The sequence below is a fragment of the Odocoileus virginianus genome, chromosome 1 (assembly GCF_023699985.2).
Source record: "Odocoileus virginianus isolate 20LAN1187 ecotype Illinois chromosome 1, Ovbor_1.2, whole genome shotgun sequence".
Taxonomy (NCBI): Eukaryota; Metazoa; Chordata; class Mammalia; order Artiodactyla; family Cervidae; genus Odocoileus; species Odocoileus virginianus.
This window is the reverse complement of record NC_069674.1, coordinates 20,323,928-20,340,308: the sequence shown is the minus strand read 5'-3', so window position 1 is coordinate 20,340,308 and position 16,381 is coordinate 20,323,928. Positions and strand designations below refer to the sequence as shown.

The following is a 16,381-nucleotide window of genomic DNA, read 5'->3' as shown; positions in this document are numbered from 1 at the left end:
CCCTGATTTAATGCCCTTAACCCAACACACCCTCATGGATATATATATATATATATATATTTTTTTTTTTTTTTTTTTAACCAGTGCTGTTCTAAGTTTCTCCCAACTATTGAGTATGTTGTAGTTGTTTAGTAGCTAAGTTGTGTCCAACTCTTTGTGACCCCATGGACTTTAGCCCACCAGGCTCCTCTGTCCATGGGATTCTCCAGGCAAAAATACTGGAGTGGCTTGCCATTTCCTCCTCCAGGGGATCTTCCTGATCCAGAGATCAAACCCAGCATCTCCTGTGTCTCCTGCATTGGCAGGTGGGTTGTTTTTTGTTTTTTTTTTTACCACTGTGCCACCTGGGGAGCCCCACTATAGGGGATCAGAATTTCTTCTAGACAGATTCACCTGGGTTTTTCTAAAAAAAAAAATCTCATTCCATTACTTGCCGCCCACAATTCTAAATTCTCTGGCTTCCTTTACATTATTTCTATTACTTCGTTGCTCTTCCCAGCCTTTCCCCATTTGGTAGCATTTGACCTTTTCCACACTGTTTTTATATGTTCTTGCACATTAATTAAAATGTTAGGTGAGATCGGTTAGAAGGAAGTGTCCTTAGCATTCAGCGGATGCTTTCACTTCTGAATTTGATTTGCCTTCGTCATTACCCTTTGTTTATTTTTCAGTCTGTGTCCTATCGGGGTGGCCATTCAGAATAAATTCATTTTGTTAGTTGCATTTTTTGAGAGGCACTGTATAAAATGGCTCACTGACATCCAACTAGGTATCAGCCACAGTGGTCTTTACATCCACCAAATTCATACTGCTATCCAAAGCTATCCATCACGTTTGTCAGAATATTTGGATCTTTAATTAAACCCTGCTGGGTATTGTACACATTTCCATTAGCTCCTTCTGATTTCATCAGTTATTTTTCTAATTGACATCCATTCTGAGTCACATGTCCTGGAATCTCAGGTGGCCCAGTTTGTAGTTTTGGCTTATATAGTTGTTTTTTCTCTTTCATAAATAATCTAAGGGTTTAGTAAACACACCCTTGAATTTTTGTCCTTGGGACCTGCTGATTTCCATATGCTCATACTTTACAAATAATCCCCTGATTTTTTGGTCTCTCTGCCCAGACTGTTTTCCTTTCTGGCCCTTCAGTCCTAAAAGATATAGTCTTTTGTCTTGGCAAAGTAGAGAAATTTCCTAAACACTATTGAAAAGCATGGGAGGGTCCTTGACTAGGACTGAAAGGTAAGGAAGGAGTCAGTGTTTGAGTAACTCAGCCAACTGTTGGCTGAATAGCAATTTTTACATCTTAAGCCCCCAGCAGGAATAACGGCTTGCTTGAACTGTCCATTCAACCTTGTCCAGTTTTTGTCTTAACATACTGATGAGGAAGCTGGCTGGGGCAGAGTCATTTGGATGCAACTAACTGGCACCTACCAGAGTCAATCCATCATCCTTTTCTCATTGGCTTAATATTCTAATGAACATGTTCTACCATCAAACCATGCAGTCTCTGCCTATCCTTTCTCCCCAAACACTGCAGGTAGAGAAGAATCTCCATGTTATAAATACAGGAACCCAACACCTGTTACCCCTTCACTTCTCCCTCTCATTACCTGAAGTAGAAACCTTGGTTTCTGTACCTTTTCTTGGGCCCTTCAACTCTTTTCTCATGATCTGAAAGAGAGCAGTCGATTATTAAAACATTTCCCTGGTGTCTTAGTGATCTTTGATCTGGGCCTAGATTGGATTTTTTTTTAAGTGTAGGTTAAAAAAAAAGCTTCTTGAAGCCAAGGACTATACCTTGTATATTATATTAGCATTTAAAATGTTATTAGAGCTTCCTAAGCATTAGTAATAATAATACTAGGTTTTTCTTTGAAGAAATCCTTTGCATTATTTATTGAAAAGTTGATCAGTCCATTTCATTACTTAAAACTGAAAAAGCCATAGGACTTTTGAATGATTTTTATTCAGCATATCTCAGCAGTTGTCTCCCAGATTGCTAATCTGAGAAATAGAGATAATATCTAATACAAGGGCCTTGTGCTAATTGGTAAACAATTTATAGTGTTGAGGCCACCAAAGTGCATAATGCTGTCCTCTTATCAACCCATGATATTAGATATCTTTTTAATTGAAAAGACTCTCTAAAGTGATATTCAATAAGTTATACTTTTTTAATGGAGAAGACTCTCTTAAGTGATAGCACAGCATAGCTCGCCTTAACCTGAACTCACCTTTTGATAATCAAAAGAGCATTTACAGGAGTATGAGACAAACACAATTATGAAAGTAAAATGAAGGACCTAAATAAAAAATCACAGAACAAGAGGGTAATTCTATTCACTCTTTCATATTTCATTATTTGATAACATCAGAAGATGAATCCATCAGAATTGCTTTGGCAAGTGCAAACAGAAATGTGCCTGATCAATATTTATTAAAACCTTCAAAATGGGAGAAGGAGTCGAGCAGACTTCTTAATGGACTGAATAATTATTCATACCAGTGGGGTTTGACCAAAGGCAGTGCCAGACCAAAGAGACACAGTTTTAATTGTACTGAATTTAAAAATGCAGATCTTCCTCCAGCCCTGTTGCAGAAAACTTAATTTAAAAAATTATCTGATGCAGCAGAGGGTGACATGTGAATCCTTAAGTCGTTGAGGAAGAAATTTTAACCATAGATATTTATAATTTAGAATGTGTTCCAAAGGTGGGGAGCAAAACTTCCAACTAAAGGAACAAAAAGACATTTTCTTCCCGTTTCGACAACCACTAACTGAGCTTAGGAGAAGGTCCTCCTCTCAAAAGGGCTGGATCTCAGAGAGGTTCCTCAGAGTAGTTGTATTTTTTAAAGAGAAATAAAACAAGGCGCTGGCCACTGCTATCAAAAATATCAGGGTCCGTTACTGAGAGGAATGAATGCAGATGACTTTAAGGTTTAACGGACCAATGGATGACCATCGTTTAAGCATAAGTGCCATTGATGGAATCGGTGGTATATGTACCACGTTATATAAAGAAAATGTAGGTAGATGACCCATCCAGTTTCTGCAAGCCTTGTAGCGGTAGCCTCTAGGCTCTCTACCTCTTGAACGGTTTTCAGCTGCCATCAGCTGAAGGAATTTCTGCTCTGTTTTTTTTTTCCTAAAGACCATTCTTCACTTGTCTTCTGGATTATCCTGGTCAGAACAAAAACTGCACAACTTGTTGTAAGGAGTGTTAATAACTATCCTGATGTAGAATACAAATGTAATTCTGCCACGAACTCTCCAGAAAATTATTTAGCTTTTCTCTACCTTAGTTTTCTCATTCCTGAAATGGAAATAACTTTAGCTCTTTCAAATTAGAATTTTCAGTCCTGTCTGTAATAAACTCTGAGCTATTTGAAGGGGAAGACAAATGAGAGCAATTATATTTATATTTTTAATAAAGTAATTTCTTTTTCTGACACACAGAATTACCATCAATTTTATTATTGGTCTGGAAAGTATATCTGAGCTAGGTTTACACGTGTTCAGAATGTTTTCAAATCAATCAGTACTGCATCTTGCTTCCCAGAGCTTAGGGAAAATCAGCATCAGCTAATTCTAATGGAGGCCCAGTGTGATTTTTTTCAGTGTTTATTATTTATTTATCTGGCTGTGCCAGGTCTTGGTTGCTGCACATGAGATCTTTGATCTTCGTTGCAGCATGCAGGATCTTTTAGTGGAGGCACAAAAACTCTTAGTTGTCACATGTGGGAATCTATAATTAATTCCCTGACCAGGGATTGAACCCGGTACCCCTGCACTCCAACAGAGAAGTCCCGGAAGCCCATGATTTTAAAGGACCAAGCAGAGGATGCTGTCGTTGTTCATTGGCTCGCTCATGTCTGACTCTGTGACCCCATGGACTGCAGCACACCAGGCCTCCCTGTCTTTCACCATCTCCCAGAGCTTGCTCAAACTCATGTCCATTGAGTCAGTGATGCCATACAATGGTTTTGTCCTCTGTCGTCCCCTTCTCCTCCTACCTTCAATCTTTCCCAGCATCAGGGTCTTTTCTGATGAGTCGGCTTTTTGTATCAGGTGGCCAAAGTATTGGAGTTTCAGCTTCAGCATCAGATCATCCAAAAAATATTCAGGGTTGATTTCCTTTAGGATTGACTGGTTGGATCTCCTTGCAATCCAAGGGCTCACAAGAGTCTTCTCCAACACCACAGTTCAAAAGCATCAATTCTTTGACTCTTAGCCATCTTTATGCTCCAACTCTCACATCCATACATAACTACTGAAAAAACCATTGCTCTGACTAGACAGGCCTTTGTCACCAAAGTAATGTCTCTGCTTTTTAATATGCTGTCTAGGTTGGTCATAGCTTTTCTTCCAAGGAGGAAGCATCTTTTAATTTCATGGCTGCAGTCACCATCTGAAGTGATTTTGGAGCCCAAGAAAATAAAGTCTGTAACTGTTTCCTTTGTTTCCCCATCTATTTGCCATGGACTGATGGAACTGGATGCCATGATCTTAGTTTTTTGAATGTTGAGTTTTCAGCCAGCTTTTTCACTCTCCTCTTTCACCTTCATCAAGAGGCTCTTTAGTTCCTCTTTGCTTTCTGCATAAGAGTGATATCATCTGCATATCTGAGGTTATTGATATTTCTCCTGGGAATCTTGATTCCAATTTGTGTTTCATCCAGCCTGGCATTTTGCGTGATGTACTCTGCATATCAGTTAAATAAGCAGGGTGACAGTATACAGCCTTGACGTACTCCTTTCCCAGTCTTGAACCAGTCTGTTGTTCCATGTCCAGCTCTAACTGTTGCTCCTTGACCTGCATTCAGGTTTCGCAGGAGGCAGGTCAGGTGGTCTGGTATTCCCATCTCTTGAAGAGTTTTCCACAGTTTGTTGTGATCTACATAGTCAAAGGCTTTAGTTGTAAAGGTTTTAAAATCCAAAATTACCAGTGCTTGTATAGCATCTGCTGTAACCTCTTTGTTTTTTATGTCAGAGGCAGAGGTTCAAAAAACTAACAGCAGTTATACAAGTTCACATAACTAGTGAGGCAGGAATGAAATACTTAACCAGAATCTAAGCTCAGTTGATCTCTTGAGGATCTACTTCTCCAGGTCTTTCTGCTATAACTACCTCTCAATTATTTATGGGATGATTATCCAGTTTATGGATTATTCAGTTTCTTTTCTCTTCCCATTTCCCTGCTTATTACCTTATATACCATTGAGTGAGCAGAGAAAACAGGAGTTGAGTATTTTACCTGACAATTTAGTTACCTATCAACTACTTGTTTTTTATTAAATTGTTCATAATGCTGTAAGTATTGGCTAAAAAGAATTTGGGAGTGACAATCAATACTAAATCATATTCAGGTAAATTTTTCTTCCTTAGAAACTTACATTTAAGAAGTCAGCTCCAGAGCTTAATTCTTTTATTGATATTAATACTGTCATTATGGCAGAAAGGACTCGATGAGAAAGTCTTCACAATGAAAAGCCAGAAGTCTTTCCTGTGACTCTTGAATGCTGAATATACAACATGACTTCATTATCTGGTTTAGAGTGCTGAATTCCCAAATCAAATCCAGTGTTATTCAAATATTACTGCGAAGTGTATAAATGAATTTTGAATTGCCACACTATTAATTTTTTGCATTACAATGGAAGGCAGAGGGTTGAGTTAGTATGCGAATTTTATTTAATTCATATTTCCTAAATCATGACTAAAAATGATTAAGCTCGACAAGTGTCCTGTGAAATTAGTACTTTTGCTTTTTATAGTTTCTGTATTAGGGGTGACTTTGGAGCAGGTATAGAGTTCAGGGTCCTTCATTTTGAGGCCCTGGACAAATCACCCACACTCTCTATAGTTCAGTTTGCTCATTTATAAAACGTGGATGATTGCAGGAGTTACTTCCAAGGGTTGAATATGTTGCTGCTGCTGCTAAGTCACTTCAGTCGTGTCCAACTCCATGTGACCCCACAGATGGCAGCCCACCAAGCTCCCCCGTCCCTGGGATTCTCCAGGCAAGAATACTGGAGTGGGTTGCCATTTCCTTCTCTAATGTGTGAAAGTGAAAAGTGAAAGTGAAGTCGCTCAGTCATGTCTGAGTCTTCGCTTCCCCATGGACTGCAGCCTACCAGGCTCCTCCTTCCATGGGATTTTCCAGGCAAGAGTACTGGAGTGGGGTGCCATTGTCTTCTCTGGTTGAATGTGTTAATGTAACTAAAATTTTTACATCACTGTTAACTACTGCAGTGATCATGATGGATTATAAAACCCAGTCTGAGACATAGCTGTGTATCTGTGGAAAATATAGTCTCCATTTGGAGATCCAGGAATCTGAACCCCAACAGTGGAGGGAGGCAGAGGGCAGAGCTTTCTCCAGAGACTGTGGGCAGGCCCCCAGCTGGTGCCTTCCTTTCACTCCCGTACCCAAACGTTATGGACCGCCCGCAAGAACAGGGATGAGGGGGCACTGGGTTGAAAATAACTGGTCTTATTAGGGCTTTCTTCCCTCCCTTGACAAAGAAGAGAATGGAAACTCTTTCCCAAAGCTCTCAGAGATACAGTGATAATTTTGAGTTTGGTGAAGTGGGAAGGAGAACCAGGGATGAGAGACTAGAACTCTCCTTGCTTCATGTCTGTGAAAACTTAGGAAGCTCTCTTAAAGAGAAGTAAGAAAAGCACTAATACGCAAAAGATACAAAGATATTAACAGTTTGCTTATACATATACACATACCCACGTGCTTTAAAAGGGCTTTCCCAGTGGAGGAATGCATGGCATCCCACTTACCTTGAGAATCTCGTGGGCAGAGGAGCCTGGTGGGCTACAGTCCATAGGGTCACCTAGAGTCGGATACAACTAAAGCAACTTAGCATGCATGCCCACACATTAAAAATATATATATGTAGGTAAAAAACTTGTTCAACCTCATGTAAATTAAAAGAAAATGAGGAGCTAGGGGCTGTCATATGCTGTTGGTAGGAAGATTTTGATACAGCTTTTTTAGAAAGCAATTTGACGGCATTGCCAAAGTCCTAAAAAGTATATACTTAATTTTTGACTAATTCTGTTTTGGAAATCTGAACACAGGAAAGAAAGTTTTTTAAAATGGAAACAACCCAAGTGTCCAATAGTGTGTCAACCTAAACTTTTCAACTATAAGAAAGAAACGGTAGACTTCTACATGTGGGGGGGAAAATCTGGAAGGAAATGCTAAATATGGTGTGTCTTTATGATGGAATTATATGAGTAATTTTTTTTCAGCTTAATCTTTCTGTATAATCTGTGTGTCCTATGTGAAAGTGAAAGTCACTCAGTCATGTCTGACTCTGCAACCCCATGGACTGTATGTATAGTCCTAGAATTCTCCAGGCAAGAATACTAGAGTGGGTAGCCTTTCCCTTCTCCAGGGGATCTTCCCAGCTCAGGGATCAAACCCAGGTCTCCCCCATTGCAGGTGGATTCTTTACTAGCTGAGCTACAGGGACAACTATGACACATGTATTAATATCCAGTCACAGAAAAACATACTTTATTTTTACACTTGAAAAAGATTTGCCCAACTTACCAAAATGTTCTTCATATGCTTACTGTTATGAATGTTTTCAGACAGAATTACTAGGGAGAAAAAGTTGCAGTGCCATACCATTAAAATAAAATAAGGGAAAAGTAAGGAAGAAAGGTCTGTGGATAAAGGAGAGATGAGGAAGATATGAAAAAATAATCTGCTTGGATCTGAGCAAAATGCAAACGTTGTCATGTTATAGACTGTGAGACCCGTCTATATGACGTCGCTTTTCTATCTTTGCACTCTCTCCCTCTTCACTCATTAAACTTGGGAACTCTGCCCAAAGGCACTCAGCAATGCGAGAGAAAAACCGCAGGGAGGAACCACCTCTGCACAGAACGTTCCACCCCTAAGCAGTACATGGATCTCTGGTTACTGGAATGGGATATTTGGTCCATGTCTAGCAATTGGACTCTAAATATCATCGGCTATGAAGAAACTTGCTCTACAAGTCATGAACCAGAAAAAGTCTCAATCAAATGTGTATTCCACTGGTCCCATCTAGGGAGTCAAGTAGAGTACCATCCTGTATAAAATGTGGGGCCCTGGAAGCCATGCTCCTATTTTAATTTGTGATGATAAAGACCAAGCTTTCATTTTCCTGGGCCCTCAATAAGCACTGATAAATTATTTATCCCGCTCAGATTGCATGTTCATTTCAGTCTGTCAGTGTTTAGCATGGAGGCTCATCCTAATTGTATAGTTCAAGGCATTTTCCTATTTTCTCCTTAGGGCACCTTGTAGCACCCTTTCTCCACCTCCAAGTAGAACTGTTGCTATGCTGATTTAGTATACCCTTTGCTCCTGGGTACTATTCTGAAAGATGAATGAATTTCATTCTGTCTTTAAATATTTATGTTTCTTTATGATCTAATATATCATCATAGTTATGGGGAATTTCTTCCCCTTAACTATGGAAAATACACCATCAGTTACCTGTCAATTTTGTTTAATAACTCAGCTTTGCAGTTCTGAGGCACTGTTCATCCGAGGCTCCTGAGGACTCTTTTAGTCTCTCAGTCCACTTCGCAGTGTCATTCTGGGATTTATAAAGGTCTTCATCGCACAGAGGATATTGAAACATTAAGGGCTTAAGTAGCATGCCCTTTATCACTTATCACACCGGAGGCTCCAGGACTAGAAATCCAGGCATCTTTGTTTTGTTGTCTGCTCCCAGCATGAAACCGTGGTCTCTGTAAAAAACCAGCCAGTATCCCTGGAAACAATTCATTGGATTTTTCAAAAGAAATCCAATTTCACTTGGTCTGGTGGGTTCAGTGTTACTTCTTAAGATAAATGATGAAAATATCAACATCATAGTACAAAGAAACCCAATTCTTTTGGCTTAATCTCAGTGAAAAGCATCACAACCCACCTACTGCTTCTGTCTCCTTCCCTAATGCTTTGAGATCCTTGGCTCAAGGAGGTGGGAATGGGTCTGTAACTATTCCCTTATCAAACAGACACTGGCTCAGAGTCTTGCCTAGCTCTAAACTTTTGGGGGTCACAATCTCTGGGGATGGAGGTCTTGGGGACCTGTGCTTTTCCTAAGTTCCCTAGTAACTCTACAGTTGGCGAAGCACCATTCTAGAACTTCAGCTCTCAAGTCCCTTCTAGCTTTTTTTCTTTTTTTAAGATTTTTTGATGTGGACCATTTTTTAAGTCTTCATTGAATTTGCTACATTGCTTCTGTTTTATGTTTTGGACCCAAGGCATATGAAATCTTAGCTCCCTGACCAGGGATCAAACCCACACTGGAAGGCAAAGTCTTAACCCCTGGACTGCCAGGAAAGTCCCGTTTTCTAGCTTTGAAAGAACCCTGAGTTCCCAATCCTCTTTTATTCCATGTGACAAATTTAGCTTCAAACATGTGTCCTTAAACAATTGTTTCAGTGTTTTCTTAAGTAGTTCCCTAAAATAGCTGTCTCCCTCGACTGTGTCTCTAGGGCCCTTGAGCCGAATGGCTCTCAAGTCCCTTCCTTTTTGCTAGAATTATACCTGGTCCCTTCCCAGATCCTCCTGCTTGCACACTGCCATCACATTAATCTTCCAGAAGCTGCCGCTCTTCTCAGCAGAACCTGGGACCCCAAGTGCGGAGTGCTTTATTGACGTGCCTCGGTCTCAAATTCTCTCTTGACTCAACTAACCCAATGCCAGACTCTGTACCCGTGCCCTTTCGTGCCTTTTCCCACGGCTCTCCTCTATTCAGCTGCACTCCCAGGCCCGCCGGATTGCTCTTCCCTGTCTTTGCTCATCTCTTTCCTTTAGTCTAGAGTCTCCTTCCTGGAAGCCCCACCTGACAGTGTCCCACCCCATAGGAAGTCTTCCTTGGTCCCTCACGTCCAGCAACATGGCCTGGCTCCTCCTCCCTCTGCCGTCAATTCATAGCATTGAGGCCTCACTCGGGGCACTTGGAGTGTCACGTCTGCGTCCTTGAAGAAGAGTACTGGACTTAGAGTCCCAAACCTGAGCTCATTCTAGCACAGTCACAGATGTCTCTGTGACACTGGGCAAGTCCTGTCGCTTCCCTGGGCTTCAATTTTCTTATCTGAGAAAAGGGAGTAATAGCTCCCTAGGTATTACTAGTGGTTACATGACCCAGTACATGGAAATTAACTTTGCCAGCAGTTTTCTCTGCTTTTCATTGCCTTCTCCTACTTGTCTCTGAGCTATTTAAGGAAAGGGACTGTGTTTTTCTCATCATTATATACTACTATTTTTATTACTACATTACTATTAATGTATTATTATAGATCTGTTTCCAGTAATAATAGTTAATGTTTATGGAGCAGGTAGAATTATGTCAGGCACCATTCTAAGTTCTTTATATGGATTAACTGATTCTTCCAGTGACCCTAAGAGGTACTATCGCCTCAAGAGGTACTCTTGTTATCCCACTTTATGGAGAAAACCGTATATTTCACAGAGCCTCCAATGAATAAGTTGATGAATGAGGGACTGAATGAGACAGAAACTACTAGCAATGCCTGCCGGATGGTTATTTCTCTCACTTCTGTATCCCAACTTTTCTTTCTTTTTTATATCCTGAGGCAAATGCAAAATTAGGGATCTGAGACCCTGATGAGAGGTCTCTCTGGGTCTGCATTTAGACTTCTTGCGAAGTGAGTTCCAGGATGACAGACATCATATCTGTCTTACTCTCCATCATAGTCACTGGACCTGGAACAACGTCAGCATGCATGCTAAGTCACTTCACTTATGTTTGACTCTTTGCAGCCCCTTGGACAAGAGCCACTGGGCTCCTCTGTCCATGGGATTCTTCAAGTAAGAATACTGGAGTGAGTTGCCATGCCCTCCTCCAGGGGATCTTCCCAACTCAGGGCTCGAACCTGAGTCTCCTGCATCTCCTGCACTGCAGGTGGATTACTGCTGAGCCACCGGGGAAGCCTGGAACAACACCCAGTGATAAGTGAATGTTTATTGAATAGGTAAACGCAGTAGCTTATGAACAGCACGTGCATTATCACTGAAACCATGTCGACTGCTGACCATGCAGCCAGTGAACCACGTTGTGTCTTGCTTTCCCAGGCAGTACTACGAGATGCTGTACAACACGGCCGACGAGCTCCTGAATCTGGTGGTAGACCAGGGCGTGAAGTACACGGAGCTGGAGTACATTCACGCCCTGACCTTGCTGCACCGCAGCCAGACGGGGGTGGGAGACCAGACCACCCAGAACATGCGGCTGCAGCGGCTCAAGGAGATCATCTGCGAGCAGGCAGCCATCAAGCAAGCCACCAAGGATAAGAAGATAACTACAGTGTAACGGGGTGCATGGCAGGAAGGGGCCAGGGGATGGGTCACTTATGTTTTCTCAGTCACAGTCCCTTCTTTAGTATGTTGGTTGGTATATTCTGAGCTGACGTAGTTTTCTCCACACTGATGCTTGGGTGGAAAGAAGGCATAAGGCTTATTTTCTCTTTCTTTTTGGCTTTTGTATAAATGCTAAAGGGACTTCACAGTACAGAGTGTTTGGGTTGGACATTTACTTTGATGTGGTCAGTTTCAGAGGGTCTAAGATGCAATGGGGAGGAAGGTTGTAAGCAATAAAAATGAATGCATGAATGACTACACCTGGAAATCTTTGGTAAGTAGATTGTTACCTAAGTTCTAGTCCCTTCCTAAAACTGCTCAGTGGGGTTTTATTATTTAGGCAGTAGGATTTTTATTCTCTTGACCTTGTAAGTTTACAGTTCTACAAAATAAGTGTATGTGTATTGTTTTCTGTCTCTATTACCAATGGCTTTTGAGCTAGCTGTAGTTTTCAACCAGTTTTCCTAACCAAACAGGACCTCTTCACCTCTTCAGGTCTTGGGGGATAAAGTCCTTTTATCTCAATCCTTGGGAGAGTTTTGTATGCAGTAGCCTGGACCCAGGTGATCTGTTGGTTTGATGCCTTTTTGTTTTTATTTCTGCTGTATCAAAACCAAGCACCACCAAATTAATGACAAAAAATGGAAGAATGAAAGGTGATTCAATTCTTCTTGATTTTTTTTTCTCCTCCACTCTCCAAGAGAAAATAATGGTTAGAGAACTTTTAATCTCACTTGACACCGTGCCTGGGTGTTAGTTATTCTTAAATGCTCACTCTCCTTGGGAGCCCCTAGGCCTTCCTCATCTTAGAAGGTAGCTCCAGCTGGCAGCCGAGTGCAAGGAAGCTGGTACAGCCATGATCTTCCTCCTCTGTGCACCCTCCAGCCGAGGCTGTTTCTGCAGTGCTTTCAGCTGGGGTGGGAGCCCGCTGCTCCCCGCATGCTTGCCTCCCCACTGTCCCCGTGTCTCCAAGTGCTCTTGCCACCTATGGCTGATATGTCACAGAAGAAAACAATGCACTGACTGGGACCCAACTTGAAAACACGTGGCAAAGAAAGCAGAAAGGACTTGGACTACATGAGGTCACGTGTCATGACCTGATGGTCCAGAATTTTACACCCGCTTGTACAACTTAGGTCGTGGTGGGAAAAGCAGACAATTAAAACAAAATGCTTCAAGAAGCCTAAATGTTGTGTCTTGTTTTTCTTGTATTTATTCCACAAACATGCCCTGAGACCCTAATAACGCGCCAAACGCTGCGGGGCACAGATCCGCAGTGTTGAGCGCTCCCGTATTACCTACCTGGACGACAGAAGAACAGAAGCTTGACTCTAACCAAAATCCTAAGAGATGTACACTCAGGGCTGAGTTCAGAATCAGGCCAGTGGGGCGGCTGTGAAGGGAACTCAGCAGGCAACTGGAGCATGGTCTTCCAGGAGATTCTAAAAGGAATGTTGTAAATCTCTGTAGTTTCAGAGGCCCAACGAGGAAGAAGTTGAATCTACATGGGAGATGATCATGCAAGAAGGTACTGTCCCTAAACAACATCATTGGAGTAGTCTCCCTGAGAAGTGGGGGTGAGGGGAGGTAGACGAGGGGAGTCAGAGCTGATTGTTGTGGTTTGGAAGCCTCCTCTTGGTGGCCGTGGCCTGCCGTCAGCACTTCTGTGCCCTCCCTTTCTTCCCCTTCCTGTCCACTCTGGACAAAGAGCCCTGGAGTGGTGACAAGGAGACCAGAAGTGCCAGGGTGGGATGGGGGAGTGCTTAGAATCGTTTAATTGGATGCAGAAAGGGACACGGGTTTGGACAGAGTAGACCGCCAAGAACTTTGAGAACCGACAGACAAATAGCAAATGAACTGTTTCAGGGGAGCATTTAGAAAAGCGAAATCCTTGCTTTGCTTGCAATAATGATAGGCTTGAAAAATGTCAGTTCTGCACAGAAAAAGCAGTCTATGATTCTTGGTCCCAAATCACTATGCAGGATGATGCATCAGTCATTATTCTTTAAGAGATCAAGAATAGCTACTCAGTGATGATCCCGTGGATGCAGATAGAGCTGGTACAGCCACCTCAAAATCTGCCTCCATCTGGAACACAGTGACAGTTTCTACTTGTTATGGTCCTACTTTGGGGATATTTTGTGAACCTGCTTTTGTGCTGCTCACAGCTATGATCAGAAATCACTGGAGAGAGCCAGGGTCTCCCAAGGGCAAGGTCCAGCATCCACTCACACTGATATACGGCCACAAGACTTCATTTCCAGCCTTGAAAACCACTCCCTAAATGTGTTTTTGCTATTATAAAGGCCAATAAAGTAGGCCTCCCAGAAAGGGCATTAAAACAAAGCAGAATATCATCTTGCTCTTCTGCAAAGTGACAGATGGAATGGACACATGTGGGATACTGTCTGTACCACTATCAGCATCATGGAGAAGGCTTCTGAGGAAGGGTCTGGAGGTGGACAACAGACAAGAGCCCCAGGAAGGAGGACTGGGAGGTGAGATCCAGCCCAGTCATGAGAGAACCAACTCCATAAGCCAGAGCAGCTCTAGGGAGAGCTTCCTTCTATTATCGTCACTGTCATCTGCCCTCTGGCACTTAACATGCTGTCCCACAACCATGCCATCAATACTATGGTCTTTCAGGTCTTGGAAGATGCTAAATGGAATCTCTCCCAACTCAGCCTCCCTTAAAATAAACTTTTTGAAGAAGAAGTACTCATTCTAAGGATAGGTTCCTTTGAACCTTGATAGATTTTGGTCAGTTGTATTCTCAGAACTGCTGACAGTGGTTTCTTCTGGGGTGTTTTGTTACTTTTGACTATCTTGTTATCACTTGTGATTGCACCTCTTGATTTTTAAACAATATTCTGGATAATGCTGTGCCGTTCACCCCATGAGCACTCATTTATACCTGCACTATGGTTACGATTTATCTCAGGGATTTTCATCCTTGTGCAGTATTTTTATTCCTGCTTCACAAATGTTTTTTTAATCTTACCGCCCAAGAAGAACTTCTCCCTCTCACAGGTGGTTACATCTCTGCTGGTGAGATAAGGATCAAGGATATAGGTTCCTTGTGAAGCCCTTGGCTGAAGAGGACCCCTGCGTCCAGGCTCTGAAGGACAAGTTCATTTCTGAGTAGGTGAATCAGCTCAAATTCAGTGGTAGGACCAGACCTAAGCTCCCACAGCTCATACCCTTGAGACGGGCAGTCATGCGGAATCCAGCAGGGACCTCCAGCTGGAATCACTGCCCTGGGCACAGTGACCTCACCTGTAGAAGCTCCAGCCTCTCTCCAGGACATCATTCTTACCTGAATATTTTCTTAGCCTGATAGTCATTAATTTGTGTTTCAAATAGCTTCAGAAGAAAACCGCAAAAACAGCCAAGTTGATTGGCAACCAAAGCCTGATCATTCTTACTGTCAAGTCATATCCGTGAAAGTCTTAGTGCTAAGGTGTTCACTGTCAGTCAAAAAAGATATGATTGAATAAATAAATAAATAAATAAATAAATAAATAAAAGATATGATTGCCTGTTACAGCAATGACAAATCCTGATACGGAATAACGTAATGGCAAGCAAAAGAGACAGTCCCTGTGACATGGAGTGGGAACCTGCACTCTCATCTGGCCCTCCGCAGACTCCGTATTTCCCAGGGCTACCCTTTCATCTAGGAAGACACACAGTAGGATTGAGACCTAAAACCTTCAGCCTAACCCTCTGCTACTCTGAGCTTTGCTCTTCTGGATGGCAGTACTATGTCTCACTAGTCTCTCTTTACTCCTTAACTGGCAAAGAGCCTGGAAGTTGATGGAACAAATGAATTCCTGCTCCACAGAATGTACCAAGGCCATGGTGTTCAAGATTCTTGCTCTGAGACGTAGCATGGCTGCTTCCGCAGTACCAGGGCATAGGAATTTCATAGTAAACAACAGAGGATAACCAGGGTCCCACCAGCCCAAGCTAGACTCCCTCCAGTGGAGTCAAACATGATAAAGACCACCAGCCAAGTGGCCATCCTTCTAGCAGGATGTGAAAAGGAGCTTTGCAAAAGCCGTATGTGTGCTGTAATACACACACCTGAGAACAATTGTCTTAACACGGCAGGGATGGAAAACAAATCAAGCATAATTTGGAGGGAGGGTAATGAGGTACCACAAACAAGAAAACAAGAATGACTGGGCTCAGCAAAGGTCTTGACTTTGTCCTAATTAGGCACAGTTGTCCTAAGAAGTACATAATTAATAAGCGGACGACCAGATGTGAAATATGGAGATTCTTCCTGAGGTGGAAGTTGTAATGAAGTGTACACAGCTGGAGGTGGTTGTCCGGATTTGGCGGAGGCTCAAGGCCTGCCTGGAGTTTTGAGGAGGTGTAGGGGGAGGCCCACCACAGCTCTACACCTGAAAACAACACATCCTCTTCCAACTGGGCAGGGGTGTAATGAGAGAGCTAATTACCGAGAGTGTAATGAGATGCAGAAGCCCCTGGAATTGAGCTGGAAATTTCTTTCAAAGTAAAATGTGCCCAATTTGAGGACTCGCTTTCCAGTACCTGAGCCACAGAATTGTGTCTGAAATTAAAAATATCACCAGGACATTCACACACCTGGAGTGGGAGTCTCTGGGAACCCAAGAACGCAGTGACCTGTAAAAGTTGCACGTGTACTTTTTTTCAGGTATGTGCCGTTTATTTATGTACATAGAACTGAAAAGAAATAAAAGTCAGGTGCTGTTTGGTGAGTGTAGTTCCCATTATGTTCAAACTCATTTAGAAACGTGACCTCTGCTTCCTGCTGACTTCGAAAATAGATACTCTAGGAGGAGAAAAATTGGCAATCTCCTCATCCCAAACTTATTTAATTTCCTACCAGGCTGAGTTTCCTTTCACAAGGATTTATTTACTGTGAGAGAGCAGGAAGCTCTCAGTACCTGGTTTTTGTTACTGTTTTTATTTTACGATTGT

At 42.2% G+C, this 16,381-nt stretch overlaps 1 protein-coding gene across 1 annotated transcript in view; it reads left to right on the top strand.

Annotated features, from left to right (window-relative positions):
* EXOC4 (exocyst complex component 4) overlaps positions 1-12,598 on the top strand; it is an 814,875-nt gene extending 802,277 nt beyond the window's left edge. Inside the window, exon 18 of the mRNA XM_070465647.1 lies at positions 11,126-12,598. Coding sequence (XP_070321748.1) covers positions 11,126-11,363 — 238 coding nt within the window. The 3' untranslated portion in view covers positions 11,364-12,598. The remainder of the gene's footprint in view (positions 1-11,125) is intronic.
* Positions 12,599-16,381: the final 3,783 nt, after the last annotated feature.